Source organism: Oenanthe melanoleuca, chromosome 2 (assembly GCF_029582105.1).
Source record: "Oenanthe melanoleuca isolate GR-GAL-2019-014 chromosome 2, OMel1.0, whole genome shotgun sequence".
Classification (NCBI taxonomy): Eukaryota; Metazoa; Chordata; class Aves; order Passeriformes; family Muscicapidae; genus Oenanthe; species Oenanthe melanoleuca.
In genome coordinates this window covers 97,684,633-97,705,733 of record NC_079335.1, presented here as the reverse complement: position 1 = coordinate 97,705,733, position 21,101 = coordinate 97,684,633, and the positions used below count along the sequence as shown (strand labels likewise).

The 21,101-nt window shown below is 41.6% G+C and overlaps 1 protein-coding gene across 1 annotated transcript in view; it reads right to left on the bottom strand.

Moving 5' to 3' along the window:
• Positions 1–2,701: 2,701 nt before the first annotated feature.
• Positions 2,702–21,101, bottom strand: part of VOPP1 (VOPP1 WW domain binding protein) — a 61,320-nt gene continuing 42,920 nt past the window's right edge. Inside the window, exons 2-5 of the mRNA XM_056485615.1 lie at positions 20,681–20,739; positions 7,555–7,632; positions 5,422–5,558; positions 2,702–3,159 (exon numbers count right to left, since the gene is read on the bottom strand). Coding sequence (XP_056341590.1) covers positions 2,978–3,159; positions 5,422–5,558; positions 7,555–7,632; positions 20,681–20,739 — 456 coding nt within the window. The 3' untranslated portion in view covers positions 2,702–2,977. The remainder of the gene's footprint in view (positions 3,160–5,421; positions 5,559–7,554; positions 7,633–20,680; positions 20,740–21,101) is intronic.

Here is a 21,101-nt window from a genome sequence, read left to right as displayed (position 1 = left end):
ATGAAACACAGGCCCCACCAGAGTTACACACAAGGTGAACCAAGAGTCCTGGTGGTGCCTCTTCTCATACAGCAGCATAGTTGGGAGATTTCAGCAGAAGGGCACTGACCCCCTTCTCATTCTTCCTGCTGCCAAGTCACAGGGGCAGAGACCTCAACGGTGTCCTTCTCTGCCTGGTCCCTGCCTCAGAGAGACACCAGACACATTTTGGGGATGCATAACTGAAGAAAGGACCTCAAGGGGTTACATTGTTCATGTTCCTGGCTGCCACCCAGGTTCAGTGGCTCCACTAAAGCATTTCCATCCTGGCTACAAGCCCTGTCAAGGGATTTAACTCCCCTGGATCAAACCTCACTGCAAGAACCAGGAGACACATAGGCACATGACACAGAAATCACCTTCCTGAGGTAGATGGGGAGATCTCAAAGGCCGCCTGGGAGTCAGCTGCACGCTGGTCCAGTGCCTCTGGGAAGGGGCAGGAGTGCTCCACACATCCCCAGGGCTCCCAGCCATGACAACCAACCTTATTTTGCAGTCACAACACCACCCTGCCTCATCAGCGAGGCACCAAAATCTCTCTTGTGTTTGAGAGAGGATGCAGTAGCTGCACCCAGGGAATCCCAGCAGGTAAAGCTCCAAACCCCCTGGGGAAGTTGACATTAGCAAAGCTGCAGCAGCTGGCAGCTCCTAGGGCATCAGCACTGCCAAGTAAAATCCTGTTGGAATTGGCGAGGGAGCTAGAGGAAAGGCATGTAAACAATTTGCAATTAATGCATATGGATGCCCACACAGGTGGTGTGTTTTCAAGAAAAGACCAAGCAAGTTTGCTAGCAGAGAATTCCCTGTGTTGTATGAGGTGTCATCCATCAACACTAGGAAATAAACAAGCCAGACTTGAGGAAAATTTCACCTGAAGTTGAATTTCACTGTACAAAGGCTTCTATTCAATGTGTCCAGGACAATGCCAGCTGTCATAGGTACATTTCATACTATAAAAGGACTTAACAACATCTATCTATTAACATGAGGTCTGTTGCCATTTCTATTGACAGAAGTGTGTTGGAATTACTTTTAAAAAATTATGTTTTGTAAACACAACCATACTCAGTGACATACACAGCTTTTACACTCCAAGTGCAAGCTAATTTAGAAAATACATACAGTTGTGATGTGCAGATGGACCTCGTATTCACCTACAAAATGTACTTTTTTGTTATCCCAAGTGTCCCTCAAGCCTAAGACTGCATACACAGAAGTACTTTGCTTTGTCCCTTATTATGATGCACAGTAAGGGAAAGCCTTGGTTACAATTTCACCCAAGTCAGGTCGGCAAGAATTAACTCCTCCATGCTAGCTCTGCTCCAGATGGCTACTGACTCCACCAGCAGGAACAATGGCCCTTACAAGTTTTTCTGTTAGAAAAATTCACAGCAAAAGGGGTTTTGCAAATCCAGCTTGACACCTAGAAACAAATTCTCAGAAGCCACTGGCACAGAACAGCAGCACAATAAAGCTTTGGCTCCCTGTGCACAGGTCTTCAGATTACTCCAAACCACCTCAGTGAGACCCTCTGTGCCCTGGCTGGCGTCACACAGGAGCATTCACCTGGTACCCAAAAGACCACATGGGCCTCCTAACCCTCAGCTATGTTATTTTTCAGCAGCAGGAGGCAATGGCATCTTTTTGTCATTGCTCAGTGACATGACTGAATATGCACAAAGGGAGAAGGTCCCATTAGTACAAAGTCATGTTTCAGAGCAACTTCAAATTTTTGCTAGACATGGATGGGTGTGAGAGCCCTGACAGGCAAAGGGGCTCTGTGTTTATTTGAAGATGTTCATTTGTGGTCATTCAGAGGGTTGGTCGTGAGCACTCACAGCAAAATGCATGAAGAGCTAAGAGATATTGAAAGCCAAACCATCTGCATCAGGTCAAAGAATGCTATTAAGGATCTGTCTCAAAAAGTTATTATTTTTCTGACCTAGAGAGGAGAGTAGATTTACAGAGCTGTCACCTAAGATGACAGCTTTACTTGGTACTCTTTGTGGCAGCAGTAAGACTATAATGAAAGATACTATTTCTCAGGAACTAAACTCCCATCAACGCCAAAGAGAGTAAACTTGTACCTATACTCCCATCCCTTCTTACTGTAAATATTTTCCAGTTTAGGGAAGAAAACTTATGTCTTTCTTATGTGTTTCTAACTGGTCTAGCAAGAGACACAGGTAGCTCTGAGGTTGTAACACCTTCCTTTCATGCCAACATATAGGTTTCATACAATCTGGTAAAACAAGGGGAGCCAAGATGCCAATCACACAGGCAAAGTCCAGGTGATGGACAAGAAACACTCAAGTCCCAGTCCTTAATTTTTGGATGCATCATTTAAAGTAACTCCCTCTTTTCTAGGGCACTTGGCAGAGCCCCTGCCACAACTCAACCAATACTGGTACTCCAGTCACAGTGACCTTTATCAGAGCATCTTTCTGTTACACATCAGAAAGAGATGGTGGCCACAATTTCTGGTAAAATCATTGCCCTGCTGCTTCTGCCTTGATCCTCTTTCTCTATTGTTTCCCTTAGCTGAGGACATTTCTGATGTGGTGTCTTAGGAGGCTGCACATCACTCTGGGGTTGCAAGAACTGCTATCAGTAGCAATTAAAACCTTGATTGAAATGAACAATAAATAAAGAGAAAGACATACAGGTTTTAAATATAGGTTTCCATTAAAAGCATTACAAAGACAACTTCTCTCATTTTGAAGACAAAGAAAAAATCCACTTCTACTAAAAAATAAGGAAAAAAAGGAAAAAAAAATTTAAAAATCACCCCTTTGCAAGTAACTTTAATGAGGAAAGGTGTTGGGAAGGGAAGGAGAGAGGACTTGGAGAACTAGCAAGTGTTCAAAAGGGCAGTGCCCTCCACCTTGGTCATTTTGCAATTGCACCTTCTTCTCACACAGTCAGAGAGCCAGAGTCCTCACGTGGAGGATTTCACCACCTGCTCATAGGGGGGAGGTGGTGTGTTGCAATAGGAAGGTGGGGGTGGGTAAACCGGGTTTCCCTGTGGGGAGTTGGGCTGGACGTGGAAAGCCATAGCCATGGGATTCATCACAGGTCCACCTGGATCTGTGTAATACGGCACTCCGGGTTGTTGTGACCCTGCAAGAAAGAGAGGGAGAGAAAAGGTATCAGCAACAGCAGGGGCATCACGTTGTGCTCTCACAGGACCCCTGCTCTGCATACTCAGACAAGGATTTTCAAAGGGTCCATCAGAGCAAAGACAAGGAGTATCTTCCTCCCTTCCAGAAAAAAACCAAAACAAAACAGGCTGGCAGGACTGCATTCACCTCTTCAGATACTACCAAAAGGTTTCAGTTTTGCTTCCAATGGAAATCACTTAGTGAAGCGAAGGGCACCACTGCCCCAAGCAACTACCATTTGAAAGGGAAAACAGTGAGCCCTGTTCAGTTGCTCTGACAGAAAAGCTCTTCTGTCTGCACAGAGAAGAGGTGTGGGATCCCAGATGGACAAAGGAGTCTCTACTGCAGCCCTGACTCAGGTGTCGAGTCTTACAAAAGGACTTCAGAGATTATTTTGTGGTGTCCTGGGTCTGCCAATAAGCCAGAGTGAAGTTCAGATGGATAATTTCCCTCCCAGGCACAATACAGTCTAGAGGTGAACCTGCATGAAGCAAAGAGCCAAGCTGTAGTCAGTTACTGCTGGCTAACACAATGGGACAAGACTGCTTTGCATAGATTCAGTTTAGGAAATTACATTGGAGCCTGCAGGGACAGGGAAAGGAAATGTATGGCCAAACACAAAATTCCTTAGCTGTGACACATAAGGAGTAACAGAGATTGATGCCAGTAAGAACAAAGCTGGTGTGTAACCCTTCTCAGATATCACAGTGGGTGGTGGAAGATGACTTAATGCAACTGAAGTCACAGACTATCTCAAGATGTAAGTTAGTTTTTTTCCTTTCTTTCTGTCTGTTTAAATAAAGATGGACTGGGAAAAAAGTCATGGCTGAGCAACAGGTTTTCTTCTTTTGGATCCAGTCTGTGTTTCCTATAATGACACAGCTTCTAAGGGAACTTTCCCTTCCATTCTCTCAGTCAGGGTCCCAGAAAAGCACTCCCAGCAGATGCTGCTGGAATGGCAGAAAGATGCTGATGCTATTTTGCAGGGAAGGAGTGAGACAGGCAATGAGTCACATTTTGAGGGCTCCACTTCAACAGCGAATTGGTTACTGGTACCAAACCTAAAAGAGTAACTAGTTGAAAATGGTAACTTGCTTTTGCTATTAAATATTTCTAGAACAGTAGAAAAACTAAAAATAAAAAATGAAATAAATGGTGGGGTTAGCTCGGAGCCCAAAGCTTTTAAATAACAGTAATAACAGTCTGGAAGCAGATGCCATAATCAGGTCATCAAAAAACTTGTGCTTATTTTATATTTGCCCCTAATTTATGTTCCATGAAGCACCACGAAAGAGTAAAACTGTGTTCTAAATTTAAATCAGGTGTTTATCAATCCAGCCAAAGTCACTCCCTATTCACATAAACTCAAGGGTATTTTTCAGGCTTAAAAATATTAGTCTAGTTGGATTGGCTCCCCCTCAGTTGAAAAATACTCTGTTCAGTCAAGGAGAAAAACAGATGCAGATGTGGAATGGGAGCTCTAAAAAAACCCTTAGGATTTAAACAAGGAAGGTAAGTAAAATGCTAGTTTGTGTCTGTAACATCTTTTTAACCATTTAGGCCTAGAAAAGTTCCCAACTGGAACTAACTACCAGAGGGGAAGAAATTACAAACTTAGGCAGCAGTTTTACCAGAGAAGCCTTCACCAGGAAGGTCCTCTTGATGCTCACAGTTATGACTTACCAGAGAGACAGCAATCAGACTAACAAGCAGGAAAAGGTCATTTTGCTACAGAAAGAAAGCAGCATGGAACATTGAAGGCAAATCAAAAATACTTGCAAGATGGCCAGATTGTGGAAGAAAATACTAGGCTTTCCTTCACCTCTGCCAGATGTTATCAGTTGTATTTAAAACTCTTTCTTCCTGTGACTGTTGAATTTGGACACCTACCATTTTGTCTACATTGCAAAGGGAGAGTTTGCTACCCTCCTTCCATGCATGGACACACCTGTAAAGGTACTAGGAACCAAAACAGACCTGCAAGTTCTGTCATCCCATGTGTTTCAAAACCACTTCCATATACTGCAGCTGAATTAGGCTGTTGGAAAGGCTGAAGACATCACTCACTGCAGGAGGTGGCTGCATGTTTTAGTGCAGTGCAATCCCTTGTACAAATCACACCATTTCCAAAAAACAATGACACCAAAGCTCAAAACCCACCCTTTTTTAGTGCCTTGGCCAAAGCAAGAAAGCAGTGAAACTTGTATGAGCAGAGTCTGACCTGATGCAGTGCTGACTGGTTGTCTGGTGTAAGACACGTTAAAAGTAGGTTCTTCTACTAACGGAGGAGGGTACATCCGCCTCCGGATAAAGAAACCAGCTCCACAACAGAACAAAACTCCCATCATCAAAAGGAACCTAGGCAAAAAGAAGAGGGAAGTCAAAACCTGCACATTCAGGCAGCATTTAAATCCAGACTGCTCACTGAGAATACATCAGCCCACAACTTGTAACAGGGTTTCTTAAATAGGTTGCCTCTTGAGAGCAGGTGTGTCATTCGGGATAGCACTCATGGATATATTATGGACAACTTCAGTGATTAGTACTATTGCCAATGTTCTCTGGCATGCAACTCAAAAGTAAAAACACTTGAACTTTTCAGAAGTTCAGGTTCACACCTGACCTTGGCCACTGGGATGCTAAACTGAAATTCCAGGTCAGTACAGTTTCAAACAGCACATGTTGAATGCAGGCCCCAGGCTTACAGCATCTAGGCTGCTCAGATGTTTGTGGAGTACAGAGAGGAATACTATTCTGCATTTGCCATTAAAAGAAGAATCTTAGATATTCTTAAATTAAGACAACATTTTAATTTCATCTCCCATGGGAAATATGGGAGCTGGCACTTAAACTCAAGCCAGAAGACTGAAGCATTCAGTACTGAGGGCAACAAACTTCTGTGCTTCCTACATGGGATACTATATTCTCCATAAAAAAGACATAATTTAGCTACCATTCTCCTCCTCTCAGCATCTTTTCCAACCTTACTAAACTGTCCTCATCATTTCCTTGCCCTGGTGTGGTGGAAACAGGAACATGCACAGCAAGGGCACATCAGATTTTGTTCACAGTGGCTTTCACTGTGTTTCCTTGATCAGTAATCAGACACTCCAGTGACTCATGCAAGCTCTTGTAAATGGGAATGGTTCTCCTGCTTGTAATTGCAATCTTGTTTCATGGCTTTTTACTGGAAGATAATGACAACTGTGCTTTTTTGGAAGGGAAGGAAGCTGGCCAGAGGCAAGCCTACACACCATGCTTATCTCCCCTGGAGAATTCCCAGGTGGCTGAGAGGAAGAGTGTGGAACAGCCTGGCAGCAAGAGTTATTCCATTCAAAGGCTAAAACTCTGTTCTTGTTTCTACATTAGAAATGAGAGCAGAAGGAGATTCTTTTTCCCTGAGCCAATATTAATACATTCCCCTTTGGCAGTGTTCCCGCAAAGGATTTTTTTCTGAACAGAAAAACAGAGATTTATGACGTCACCCCAGGGATTGAGATAGAGAGCTCTTCACTTATATCAGTAAGGATTGTTCACTGAAATCCCAGAGTCAGCTTTGGGAAATCTCTGTATTATAGGATACATCAGGCTTCTGTTTTTCACTGTTTATTTGTTTCAGTTTTGAAGGCTTTTTTTTTTTTTTTTTTTAAATCAGTCTTCAAATTCCACATTAAAATGCCTGAAATTAGGTTTTCTAGGAGAGTCTTTATTTTTTCTCAACTGTAATGAGGAGGCACCTGAATAATCAGGTGCTTTCTTAAATTCCACTCCAAAAGGAATTTCCCTTATTTTTTCATTATGCATATAACAGTGATTAGTTAAAGCTTTATCCAGATTACTGAGCTGCTGGTTTCACAAGCTCAATCTTTCTGCCTTCTTTTACTTTGCTGTCATCTCCAGTGAAATCCTCATAGTCATAAATGTACTTCTCTTCCCTTTTAATTGAAGCCTCAATTCAGCTGATAAGAATTAAACCCTGCCTAAAAGCACAATCCAGCTTATATGATCCTTTAAAACTGAGTGCCCAAAAAAACGGTTGCTGCTTGGTAGTACCTGGGACAGCCATAAAGAATTCAGCAATTTTGGATAAAAGTGCTTGTACAAAGCAGCCAGATGCAAAAGCAGGAAAGGTCAGCTTGACATGATTCACCTCCTTTTTTAGTGTTTTATTACTACATCAGGAGAATTCTATATGAAAAAACCAAAATCCATGCATTTCTATGTACACATATACCTTCCTACATACTTGCACCTTCCCACATACTTTAAAATACCAGGGCTAGCAATATCCTGATTTAAGTCCAACCAACAAGACAAGGACAAACAAGGAAATTCCCAAATTGCCTGGACCTACCAAAAATACCATAGTCGCTGGATAGAGAGAGCTCTTACACAGCATCTTGAGCCACAGCAATCCTCATAGGAGCGACATCTGCAGAGAAATAAAGAGACAGGGGTGTTGGAGGAGTGGTTGTGGCTCAGATTAAAATGGCATCCCCAACCCTGACACCATTCACACCCCCAACCAAAGCATTATTTTAAGAACAGACTACCCTTGGCTGGATAAAGTTGTCAATCATACGCAGCACATATCATAGCACAGCTCTATCCCTCTTCAGGAACTTTTTCCATGTTATTGAAACTACCTTCCCATATACTTATCCTCAAACCACCTCAAAAAGACCAAATATGGTGTTCAATTCTATATAAAAAAAGGGTAAGTTATAAAGAAAAGCAGTAGCACTGTGTTTTCTTTCACAGTAAACGAACACTGCAGACCCCAAACAGATGTTTGGAGTTTTATTCAGTGGAACAGACAAGACCTGCCAGAACAGAACTGCCAGATCACCCTGTCTTTGAAATCACCAGCTTCAAAGCAGAGAAGCCATTGTGTGCAGAAAAAATTCCAATTGTACCATTATTTGCAAATTGTATGCCCTCTTTTCCTTCTCAGAAGTTGCACTGGACTGCAACTGCCAACAACTCCCACTATTGATGCAACTTTTCCTCTAAAAAAACCCCACACTTCAAATTAGTATTTTGTACACACAGAACATTTTTAAAGGTATTACAGCACCAATCATTGTGAGCAGGAGGTACCACTTCACAAAAAGCAAGCACATACATTAAGGGCAACCTCTGAACAATTCCTGTGGTAACTCCTATTCCCACACCAATGAACTCTACTTAACAGGGAAAAGGACCAAGTTCACACAGAATCTATGGTTTGTTACAGACTTGGATGAAAATAAGCAGATTAGCATATCCACATACAAAAAGAAAAGAGGAGGTGTCCACAACTGGATTGATCTTCTTAAGGGTGTTCATATCTGTGTGCAGAATGCACATATTTATTTAAGATTTATTTCTGATCTTGGACAGTTTGCTCAGCTCATTACTGTGCTCCCGTATTTGTATGCAAACTAAAACCATGTCAATTGAATAACTGTACAGACAATTACACATTTACATGCTCAATTAACAAGGCTTGACTCAGAAAATACATTGTCACATAGGCTTCAGCCTCTAACTGGGGCCAGAGGAGGATGCTCTGTGGATACATAATCAGCTGTTTTGCAAGAGAAAACAGGTACATGCTCTTCTGATGACAAATAAGTAGGGTTCATTCAGGCAAGCTGGAGGATCTGACATGATCATCATGGCAAGGTTCATTAACAGACTCAGGCATCCAGTTTGAGACTTAGGCCAAGAAAATTGCTCATGCCAAAAGAGAAAACACTCACTTTGCTGTCACTGAACCTGAAAGTGACTCATCTGCAACTTTTCTTCTTTAAAGCTTCCCAAGACTCTGACAACTGCTCATACTCAAAGCTACCAAACCTCACACAACTACTAACAAGTCTTAGCAAGTCAGCATTAACTTCAGTCCCCTTGAGACCAAGAAATTAAGTATTACTCCATGCTTCCCCAGTGGCTCAACCCAACAGGAGCTTTCAGGACATATGTTGAAGTGAAGGACAGATTGAGGGTCCTTTCAAAAAGGGCTGCAAGCTGCTCCCTTCTGGTACACCAGTTTGCTCTTCAACATGCTTTGGTTGGAGCACTTCATCCATGGTGATGGATACTTGCTCCCTTGGCTGATGCTGCACAGAAAGAATTTTGTTGGGCCAGAAGAGCAGAGAAGAAACAGAGCCCATAAATCTAGAAGCCCTTCTTGAGTCCATTAGGACAAAAATAAAAAGAAATATTTTTGGAATGTGAGCAGTCTTTATCCCTGCCTCCACACACTGCCAGTCTAGACACCTACATCTGACCACACACAGGATGAAGAGTGGAGGCACCATTTCCCAGAGCCCCAAGAGCTTCACCTGTAATAAAACTTAAATAGAGAGGTCACAGAGACTGCACACACACCTCCCTCACACCCACCCCTGCCTTGCTTATTTTGCTCCTGTTTTCTCCAGAGCCAGAAGAGATGGGAAATGGCTATTTTAAAATATATAATTATGGTCATTCAAATCATCAAAATTAAAGGAGCATCTGTAGAGGAATATAGTACCTCAATCTATTTTTATCTGTATGTTATCTGGGTTATGAGTCAGCACCATTTTTAGTCTCAACAGCTTAGCTTTTATTCCTGCAAAAGAAGGCAAAAGCACCAGCTGGAAAGCAGAAAGGCTACACTGCTGAATATTTATGAAGCTCCTGAGACCACTGACTGACAAACAAACAGGCCATCAAAGAAATTTCAGGTGACTGAATTTTCAAATGGTTGAAAACAATGATGTAAAGGAAGAAGGAGCCTCTCATCCTGGCTCCAACTCCTGGCAGTCAGTAAGCTTTCTGAGCCAGCTCATCCCAGGCTGAGCTCTGCATTTGCTGGGTAGAGCTGTCAAAGTAAACTAGTACCACAATCCTCACAACCCTTTGATATCTGACACCGGTAACTTTCTCACTTTGTATCCATAAAACCAAACAGGTCCTTTACTCTGTGTGCCTGTGTGAATGGACACATGTGCCCATATGTAGGAGCCTGGAATCAAGGCTGATGCCAACATGCTGTCTGTACTCCCCACCACTTGACAGCAGCACCAAAAAGGACTGGAAGAGCAACATTCCATTTGCTGATACTGCTATCAGGCTACAGCAAAAGCTCTGTTGATCTCTTGTTCTTAATTCAATGCACTCTATAAAAACAACACAACTCCTGACAATATTGATCCCAATTACATGACATTTAACTTACTTACAAAAGCTATATTTATTAGCTGGCAGAAGTCAACAACAAAATCAGCTTATTAATAGAGTAACATGCAAGCTTAAGTATAATCAGTTTTTGATGTACTATCTCTCGCTGCCTGATGGCAAATCACAGCAGAATTAAGACCCTGGTTCATTTAAAATAACCCCATAATTAAGCACATGCACTTACATTTATTGAATTGGTATGCATTTTCTTTAAATTGAACCCATGCTTTGGCATTGCTTTACAAGGAAAGACCAGTGTGCCCAATGCCAGTTGAAGCAGAATGAGCCTTGCTATCAATCAAAACTGGACTAAACTCATCTCCAGAAGACTTTTCTAAAGTTTTCGATTTCCCTCTTTCACAGATCAGTGATGATCCCAAGTGATGATTCCCTAAGGCAATGTTCATTTCATTGATCAAAAATTAACCTATGACACAGGATAAGACATAATTAGGTGCATTGCTAATCTGCAACTTCACCAAGAATAGTCTCTCTTACAAAAACTGTCAGCAATAGGATTTATGATTTAGAAGGTACATCTTCTCATTCATAATTCAGTGGAATGAAAGGACTGCATGTGCATGTCCAATGTCTTGAACTGCTGGCACACCAAGGATCTGCTGTGTCACTGACCAAAGTTACACAGCGTGTCAGGTCACAGGGACAAGACTTTTCTCTGGGTTCACACTTAAATCATGGCACTGAACTTCCCTCCTTTAGGGACAAGCAGAGCATAGAGTTTCACTTAAAGATATATGTATGACCCAAACCTTACAAACCAACTCTTTACTTGGATGTGTTCTGAGGATAATTGCTGCTCAATGAAATGGTCCAATAGCTCTTCTCCAATTACACCTGCATTTACACAGTTGAACAAATCCCTTCCTAGAAGAGCTGCTGCAGCAAAGAGGTGCATTCTCTACCACCACCACATCTTTGAAATAGAATTCTCAGGTTTTTTCTCTAGATGTTTTGCATCATATGGGCCAAAACCTGATTTAACATTTAAGATGTTTGATTGGTAATGTATTTTAGTAGACTGAAACAAAACATAAACTGTCAATCCACCTGTAGTGGCAGAAACCCTACTGTAGACACAGAGACAGAGCATGAGCAGGTAAAATAAAACCACAACCTCACATCAACCACCAGATATAGTAGACTGCATAATCTCTAACCTCATCTTGTTCTGAAGACAAGCCTGACATGAATTCCCAAAAAAGGTCACTAGTCATGGGTTAAATGATTATGCACATATCTGTGAATTCTGTGATACAAACTGGGATTCATTGAAACACAAGAAGCACTGGTAGTTTTGGAGTGAGGGGCAAGAAAACTAAAAGGAGTCAGGGGACTGTGTAAATGAAAATACAGCAATAGACAAAAGCAAAGAACACAAAGGAAGCATTTTGGGGGTTGGTGTAGCATTAGGTGAAGCTGAGGAAGTGCCAGATGCAGCCCTAATATTGGCACAGGCAAAGGACCAGAGGGAATTGTAAGAACTGTAAGGGATGAACTGCTGAGGCTGGGTCATCTCCAGGCAGATTCCATGCTGAGCCCTAAAGTCAGAAGGTTCAGGTCTGCTCCCATGGAACAGATGACAGCAGACAGCTGAGGGGTGCATATGCATTTACTTGTTCGAGACCAAAACAAGTTTTAAAAATAAAATAATCTAATCTGCTTGCAGCTCAGCTGCCAAGATACAATGATGCTGAACAGAGAAAAAACAAATAAGCCTCAAAACAAAGAAAAAGCAGCCAATGACCACAAAGTGACTAGCAGAAACAATTCTGATGAAGCTCTGAGTCATGGCTGTGCTATCAAAGAGGAGTGATGTCACTGCCACAAGACTGAGACCTGACAGATAAAAAATGAGAAAGATCACCTGAAGGTACCTGAGAAAGAGTTATTTTTCTACCAAGTTTACTTAAACTTTTATTCATTTCTGACATTTTGTAAGTGCATTTCCATCTTTCCAGAAAAGGCAGTGTTGAAAGCAAACCCATTGCCTGTACCGCTGTCTAAGAAAAGACACAGACTGTTGGCTGCAGACATGGGGAAGACCACCACACAATGGAGGAGTTATCCCAAGAAATCTATTTTGCTACACGGTCCCACAGAACATGGAAATCGAAACAGAATCCAACTCTGCACTCAGGATTCCCACCTAAGTAACTATTTGTGAGTCTCAAAGTGATTTGATCTCACTCCAGAAAGATGCTACAACACAAAAGGCCACATTCTTCCACTGGCATTCACTGAAGTGCTTGAGGAGCAGTAAGACAGGCAAGGTCTTTGGCAGGTGGAGCAGTTGTAGGGAACATCTGCATTCCATCCTTGGTCTCAGGGTCATTTGTGTCTCCTTGGCCTAATTTTCAGCAGACACGATTCCACCAGTCACCTGCAGTTACAGGTTCTCAGCACCCAAAATCATTTTATCTTCCTATAAATAGCAAAGATCTCTCAGCATATGCAAAAACAGTGCCTCGTAAAACATAGGTCTGATAAGCATTAATAGATAAGTCTATTATAATAAATACAGCTGCTTCATAGATGAATGGAGCTGTGACCTCAGTGCACATCTGTACTGCAGAGTAGAATCACTGCTACAAGGAGAGCACTAGTGAGAGAGTTACCCAGGCACTTGGTAAATCACACAGCCCTTAACTACATAAGAAAATGTAAGACAAAAAAAAAGGAAAAAGGCTGGCAGGTAATCTTTTTCTACAGAGTAGAAACAACTGAAGCAGAAACAATGTTTTCTCAGATTAGAGCCCTTAGTGTGCTTTGACACAACTAAAATCTCCTACAAGGCAAGATACTTGGCTCCTGTCCTTCACATAGATGTGAAGAACAAGAGCAAACAATAGCTGAGAAAGGGCTTATTTCTCAATTACTCTTTAGGTGAAGAGCCTATAAACACCATCTCTGTCCAAGAACTCATCAGAATACAGAAATCCTCCCCCACTTCTGATGGGATGAGAAGTATTTGCTCAGGTGCTCCTATCAAACCAATCCTTCTCACAATCTTCTGCTATGCAAAGGTTAACCAGCCCTCTCTTCCCAGATCCCAAGAAGAAAGCCACCCTACAGAGGAACTCTCTTTGCTGTCTGTAAAAGTACCACTGCATGGCACTCTGGCCACACATATCCATATAGAAATTTTCTCTGCTGCCCTTGTGGCAGAACCTAGAAAGAATTGCAGTGACTTGGGCTTTGGCAGTATATGGAGCCTTAAACAGCCATTTTCCAACACAGGCTACAGGCTTTTCTCTCACAGGACAAAGCAGAGCATTGCTTAAAGCTCTGACAAAAATAAGCCACAGATAATGTGTAGGACACTTGAATTTTCTGGACGTGGAATTGTAAATTTCTCATATCAACAGGAACGAGGATTTCTAGTTAATCATCAGGCCCCTTATTAAACAGATGTTTAGCTCTTCATATGTCTAGCTGCTCCCAGTGGGCAGGCAGTCCTACTGCATCTCATCCCTGCTTTGGGAAACCATAAGCAGCCTGCTGGCAGGGGGCGATGGGAATCCAGGAATTTGCTGTCTGCCTCAATTTAAGATACTAATGCATAGTAAAACTTCTTTTCCTGCACCAAGCCACTGCATGATCAAATGCAGAGAAATAGTAATGGCCAGCTGTTAAGTGCCATCAAACCTTTCAAAACTGTAATTCAGGGTCTCCTTACTTAGAAAGGATTAGAACTTCAAGATTATTCAGGTGCCAGATGCACTTTGACACTGTCCACTGAAGCTCAAGCCAGGTGCAACCCTTCCTGTCCCACAGACAGGAAGGCAGAAGAAACTGATTCTCAGCCTCTCATTAGGGTTCTTGCCTGGGACATGGAAGAATTAAGACCTGATGAGTATTTCAAATCAAACACCCTCCACAGGAAAATGTGAAGCTCACTTATGGTAAGTCACAACTGTGGTCATCACATCCTCTGGAAATGAGAAGAGGATGTGACTGGATTCTCTGCTCCACCTCTGCCAGGGGAGGGTCTGGTCTCAGAGGAGTACCCCACTAGAAGACAGAGGATGCCCTCTTTTCCTCTGTCCTCACCTTTCTCAGAATTAGCTGCCTATACCTGGTCGGTCTCCAACTCCAAAATCATCCCAAGCTTTAAATCTGAAATTAGGTCCACCACCTGTTTGATGGCCTGTGAAGGTTGAAACATTAAACCCCTCTCCAGGACCTACTCCTAGCAGGTTGAGCTGGGTGCTAATTTGGCAGCCTAATTCACCCCAGATTGCTTTAGATAACTGATTAATTTAAGGAAATTCCAGTCTGTGGCAAGGCACCTAGCTGCTGGGTAACTCCAGTCTCTTATTTGGAGCAAGGAGTAGACCACCTCAAGGGCACTGACTTTTGGAGCTAGTTGTGACATTTTGCATTGTTATTGTTTAAGGCTACACAGGACTAAACAATGGTGGTGGGCTTCTGTTGTCTTTTATATGGATGGTCTGATAATTACTGCTGTTTTCCTTCACAACACAAACCAGGCACTTGCACGTTCTTGCACTGAATTACATCTGCAGACAGGCCCTTCCTGAGGCTGCTCACTGCAAAAGTGGTGGCCCTGGAGCAAATCCAGTCTCTGTTTCTGTACACTATCAGCTATTCAAGGCGCCTGGAAGCATGCAAAACTATTACACTGCTTCCCCTCTCCCTCCTCCCTGCCGGCTTCAAATCAAATGAAAGGATAAATCAGCAGCTACATTACTGCCCTAAGCACACACCTGCTGACACTCCATGCAGCTGTAATTGCAATGGAAAGCTAAGTGTACTATCAGGAAAACACAATTAACAGCAGTAAACATAACAGGATGTGGAGCACAGACAATAGCCACCACCATGCAACACACCCAGTGTCTGCTTTGGGGTGGTTTCCCAGCCTCTTGTACACATGTTGATGGAAGAAGTGCCCTCTGAGATATCTGAGTGACAGCAAGAGAAAACACATTTTTTAATGTTTTCATCTGGAACATTTTGCAGGTTCTTGATAATGCACAGAATTATTATGGACTGACCACAAAGAATATAGGGACTCACATTCAAAACCCAGATGAATATGGCTGTGTGATAAATACAATAAAATTTCATCGGCAAAGTAAGAGAAGAGTGTGGAAATGTGCAAAAAATTTATTTTCAAAACCCAAGAAAAACCACAAGCTTAATATATTCCTCATTCTTCTCTACAATAAGAAAAATAAGTTACTCTTCCCATGCAGGGCAGGAACATGTTTTAAACATTAAGAATACTAGGAAACATTAATTTTTTAGGTTTCCATTAGTATTCTTATAGTAATTCTAAATTAAAAATAAAACGGATTTCATCAACACAGAAGTGGACACATGCAGTTGTCTGCTGTATGCAGTAAACTGGCTTCTGTGGTGGAAACACATTAGCCTAAAAATACAGCACTTCCACCTGCTTTCAGCATTAATTCAGGTCCTGCTTTGGATAAGAATTAGAAGATACTGTGAGATGCCAGTCCACTCTGTTCTGTTCTTCACATAATTACCAACAGCAGTAGTTAACACTTCCTTCCAGAGAAAATGTCCATGTTTCTTTCTGGAGGTCTTTCACCTAGTAGCACACCTTTGAGAAATCAAGACCTACTTGAGACAAGGAACCCAGGGCAGAACTCAGATGTGAAAAGTCAGTATTTGGAGGTAGAAAATACAGGCTACCAAGGAGGCATTTAGAAGCCATCACATATACAAGTAGGTGTGATGTTAGAAAAGCCAAACCTACAACTAGTAGTTGATAGGGACACCAAGTCCAGCAAGAAGAGCTCCTAGCACTACACTGGCAGTGGAAGCCATCTGTGGACAAACCAGAGAGCAGGAGATGCCATTACCCTAACTTCAGAACAGCTTTCCACACTGTCTCCCTCAATATTTTCATAACCAAGTGCAGACCTTACAGTTTGGACAGGCAGGCAGCGAAATGGGTTAAAAAAAAAAACCAAACAGAAACACCATGGTGAGGCTCAGAGGGCAGGGGACAATGGGTCTCCCTCCCTATGGGTGAGTCCTTCACTGACTCAGTGACATCAGCCATGGTATATCTATGGCTGTGGACACTTGCCTACCACTCACACTCAAAAACATTCCTGCTCTTTTATAAACATACCATGAAGCCTGGCAAGGAGAGGATTAGAAACATGCATCTGGAATTTGTCACCTCATTAAAAGCCCCAGTATGATGGTAGCTAACAACTAAGGGAAAAATAAACAAGAAAATACCTATGGGATTGATCAGTCATACCAGGAAATATACTTCGCCCTGCAAAGAGACATTCATAATCATTCCAATCAAACTGTTACCCATCAGCAAAACATAAGGCAGCTTTCCCTCTCCTATTCATGCCCAATTTAGAAGTGGAAAACCAACTGGAGTATCTTAAGTACTGCTGGCATCTGCCTACAGGGAAGGTGGTTTTGCAATCTAATGCATTCTCTATGTTACCATTCACATTATTGCCATGGAAGAAAAGTACCTTGACTGTTTCTTCTGCCAACTATGAGCACATCTGAGATAAAGCTGAGCTGGCTTACTTGAGAGTGGGAGGAGGATCCTCAGTCAAGTTTCTTGAGACAGCTTTAAACTCTGAAACACTTTCTGTGCATCCACACAAGGAGACGTACGATCTAACTCTTTAAGCAAAGTCAGGAACAACTTGGCTCCCTGCTTTTCTAAAGGATAAGAATTAGACTCCAACAACTAATTCCTTTCTCTGCCTTATATTTGCTTACTTATTTTTCTAGGTCATATTAAAAATATTTTGCTGAAGTAGGAGAAAAGTATCTAACTGACAACAGTGTCTGGTGACTCAGGCAACAAGGACATGGAGAAATGGTTGGATGGGTTAGTGAAATAAGTTAAGAGCAGTCTTGGAAGTTCTCTGTGTTAACAACAGAAGACCAGCATAAGTCTCTCAAATTCTTGGGGAGCTTTCCATGTTCACTTCTGTTCTGAAATAAGCTGTATCTTATTCACACAGGAGAGGGAAAAATGTTGGAAAATTATCAATTCCTCAGTCTACCCTTAAGAAATGGAATTTCATTTGAAAGAAACATGCTTGAGTTAAACTAAAGCTTACTGATCATATATGAAGGATAGAATAATTATGTCCCTTGGAAAAATTATTTAGAAAAAATACTAATACCATTAAATAATTGTACAGAAAGATGTATCTTTAGTTCTGGAACAGCGATCTACAACCTTTGCCCTTGCTGTTAAGAGAGAAAGTATAACAGACAACTTTTAAGGAAGTTTTGAACAATATCTCTGACAGATTTTTCTGTTTAAAATTGTTATACTGGAAGGCAGATTGAATAAAAAAAAATAAATCTAAAAAAACCTTAAGCTCCAAAAGAGGAACTGTCATATAATTGCAAGTTTTACCCACCCAAATCTAGCTGAATTTCCAGAACACTTCTTTTGGCACACTGTTCCTCTGGCTTAGCAGACACATTATCTGTCTTTGGATGGCTGAAGTAGAGTCTTCACAGGAAAGATTAACTAAGCTATCTTGCCTTTAAACTTCTGATAAAAGCAAACCACTACTTTATATGACAGTCCACCAGATTTCTATTACTCTGGGTAATTTAAAGAGAGGTAGGCACCTTCTGGGAGGATGTGCCTACCCAGAAGTGATAAGAGGTGTAGATGGGTCAGTTCAGGGACATCTCAGTCCCAGCATGCCATACTGCATTTGTGAATAGACACAGCACTTGGCATTTCTGAGCTGACATGGCAACCTTTTCACTATAATACCAACTGTCTCCGTGAGAGATGTGACATAGTGTCAGCATGGGACTGAAATCACAGGGAAATCATTAAAGAGGATTGCATTCCTGGATTTTGTAAGTCTCCAAAGATAGTCTTGAGACCAAAGGAGAAACTACATATATTAACTGGGTAGAAAAAAGTTTGTTCAGAAAACCAGTGACAGAAATAAATGGAATCTGTTGTGAACTCCTTTAAGTGTACATCTAAATATATCTGCTTCACATAGACTGTCGCTACAAAAATGGTAAGATATAATAAAACCTGTTTCACTACAGCACATCCCAGATCTAGATTAGTACAGAGGAGGCTCTCTCAGGACAAAGTTATGTATTATGCCTTTAGATAATTTAACATGTAACCATATGCTGATGGGGACGATGCTATTCATGCCTCCTCCCCCACAATATGCAGAACACTCCCTTCCTCCCATTTCACCAGTGTTTGCCAAAAACTATACCAAGCTGATTCAACACTGACTCGAATGTGCTAAAATGAACAACTTTCTGTGGGAATAGAAAATTGAATTAACTCAGCGAAGGGTCAAACAAGTCCTGAAGCAACGGGACTTTGCCCTAAGATATTGAGATTGGAGTTGTGCTGCGTCTCCACCAAGCAGCTGTGAAAAGATAGAGCAGGTAGGAAGTAGCTGGGGACCCTAGACAACAGAAACTGACATTGCAGAAGTAACAAAGTAGAACAGGTCAGGCAATGCAGACATGCATCCTATTGCTTTGATGCACCCCCCACCAATCCTCTGAGCTTTACCATCCCCAAATCCTTATCGTTTTTCCCTAGTGTTCCTTCTTGCCCACTAGAACTCATAACCACAACAACAACAACATTAGCAATAACCATCAGGACAATTGCTGAGCACACACATCCTGCCCTTTCCCCTTCCTTTTTCCATTTACTTGCACTATTCAGGAGAGTGGCAACCACAACACCTTCATGCAATGACTGCATAACACAGTGCTACAGTAACTACCACAAAACACATGATGAATAGTGACAGCCTTCTGATTGACCTGACAGTGTCAATATACAGCAGGATTCTTTTTGTAACCCTTGCTTTTGCAGGACTCTGTATGTACACAAAGGATCTGAATCAACACCCAGTCTCCAAGTAGCCATCCCTTTGTATTGCCAGGTGAGACAAAACACTATCTGTGAAAGCACATGGGCAGAAATGTAAGCAAAACACCAAGGTGATGATGTGTAACACACTCCTGAATGTCAAGGTACAGCGGGATTTTCACAATTTTGTAACATCCCAGCTTCTTTCCCACACTGTAGAAAAGCAAAATAAAATGTAGGTGGAACCATAGTCTGTCGTTATCAGCATGCAAAGAAAATGAACTTATTTAAATTCCCCCATCTGTTCTGGCCAACCATTTATGAGTAATTCTCAACATTTCAGTCACCTGAAAAAAAGACAGTGAGTTCTAGGCACTAGCACTTCCTAAGCAGCTAATATCGAGGATCACAGATGATTAAATCATGGTGCTTCTCTCTTTCTGTGGCTTTATTTCACAACTGTCTTCCTGGCTGCTTTTTGTCTCTAGCATTTCTCTCCTGCTTCTGGCAGATGAAGCGGAAGTGGAAAAGAAAAGGGAGGGAAGTTCTTGGGTTGCATAAGGATTAGGATTATAGTAATTTTCAATTCTTCAGCAAAAAAGAGCTTGCTCGGGGAACAGATAACCTAATGTTGTTCCACCCCACTTTATTTTTTTTTTTTAACTTATGTTTACAGTTGTTCGAAATTTTAAAGTTATCAACTCAGGCAAAAAGTTTACTACATTTATCTTCTTTCTGCCCCCAAATCCACATGGAATGTACCTCCCATCCACATATTTCCTCCACCTTTTTATCACTGCTGTGGGCAGTATGAAACAGAAAACTGCAATTAGAGAGACTCTCAGTCATACACCTACAGGTCACTGACATTTGGTTCGTACCCAAGCCTGATGTGAATGTAGATGCCACTCATCGAAAGGACAATTATGCCATGGATAACAAATCATCTCAAATTAAACAATAGTAATCTATTAAACAATCTCTAAATTAAACAGTATTAGCACAGGGACAAGTTACTTTCAAAGCATTCTTGGTATTCTGTCTGATTACCTGCCATTGCTCAAAACAAAGGAAGAACTGCCTTCACATTGCTCTACTTTTCAGTGTTCTGAAATAAGAGCTGTTTAAGAACTTGAGTTTTTGTTTTCAGTTGGAAAGGTCATCTGATATGTGTGGCAAAATGAATCTGTACCCTTTTTTTAATAGGAAAAAGGGAAAGAGATGGGTTACAGGGAAGGAGGGAAATGAAAGTTTACTGCATCTTCATTTTTAAATTTGCAAAAGTCTCACAGAAATTATAGAAAAAGTATAATTAGTAAAAGAGTAGTAGTCTAAGGGCCTACAGAATCTAATTCTCTTTTGAAAAAGAAAAGCAATGACTACTTACATATAATATGTAGGATATAATCCTTCAAAGTACCAGCAATGCTTTTTGGCTTCTGTACACTACAAAGAAAGAAAAATATGGTATTAATATTTACATAAGATGATGTACAGTTATAAACACAAGCTTAGAATAATTATAAATACTGTGACTCCAAGCAGTTAGGAAAGGTTTATATTCCCAAAGATTTCCCAATCCAGATACACACAGCAAGTGGGAAGTCAGTTCATGTAAATGGCAGCATGTCCTGCCAGGATTCAGATCCCTCATGCAGGGAGGGCTTTGTCTGCAGGGCCCCACCAGCTTCCCACAGTTCCCGAACAGAGTCAGGACATTTGGCGCAGACCCAGGACCGAGCTGCACGTGTTCCCTGGCAGAACTGCTGCCTTAAAAAGACCATGGAGAACTTCAGAGCTCATGCTGG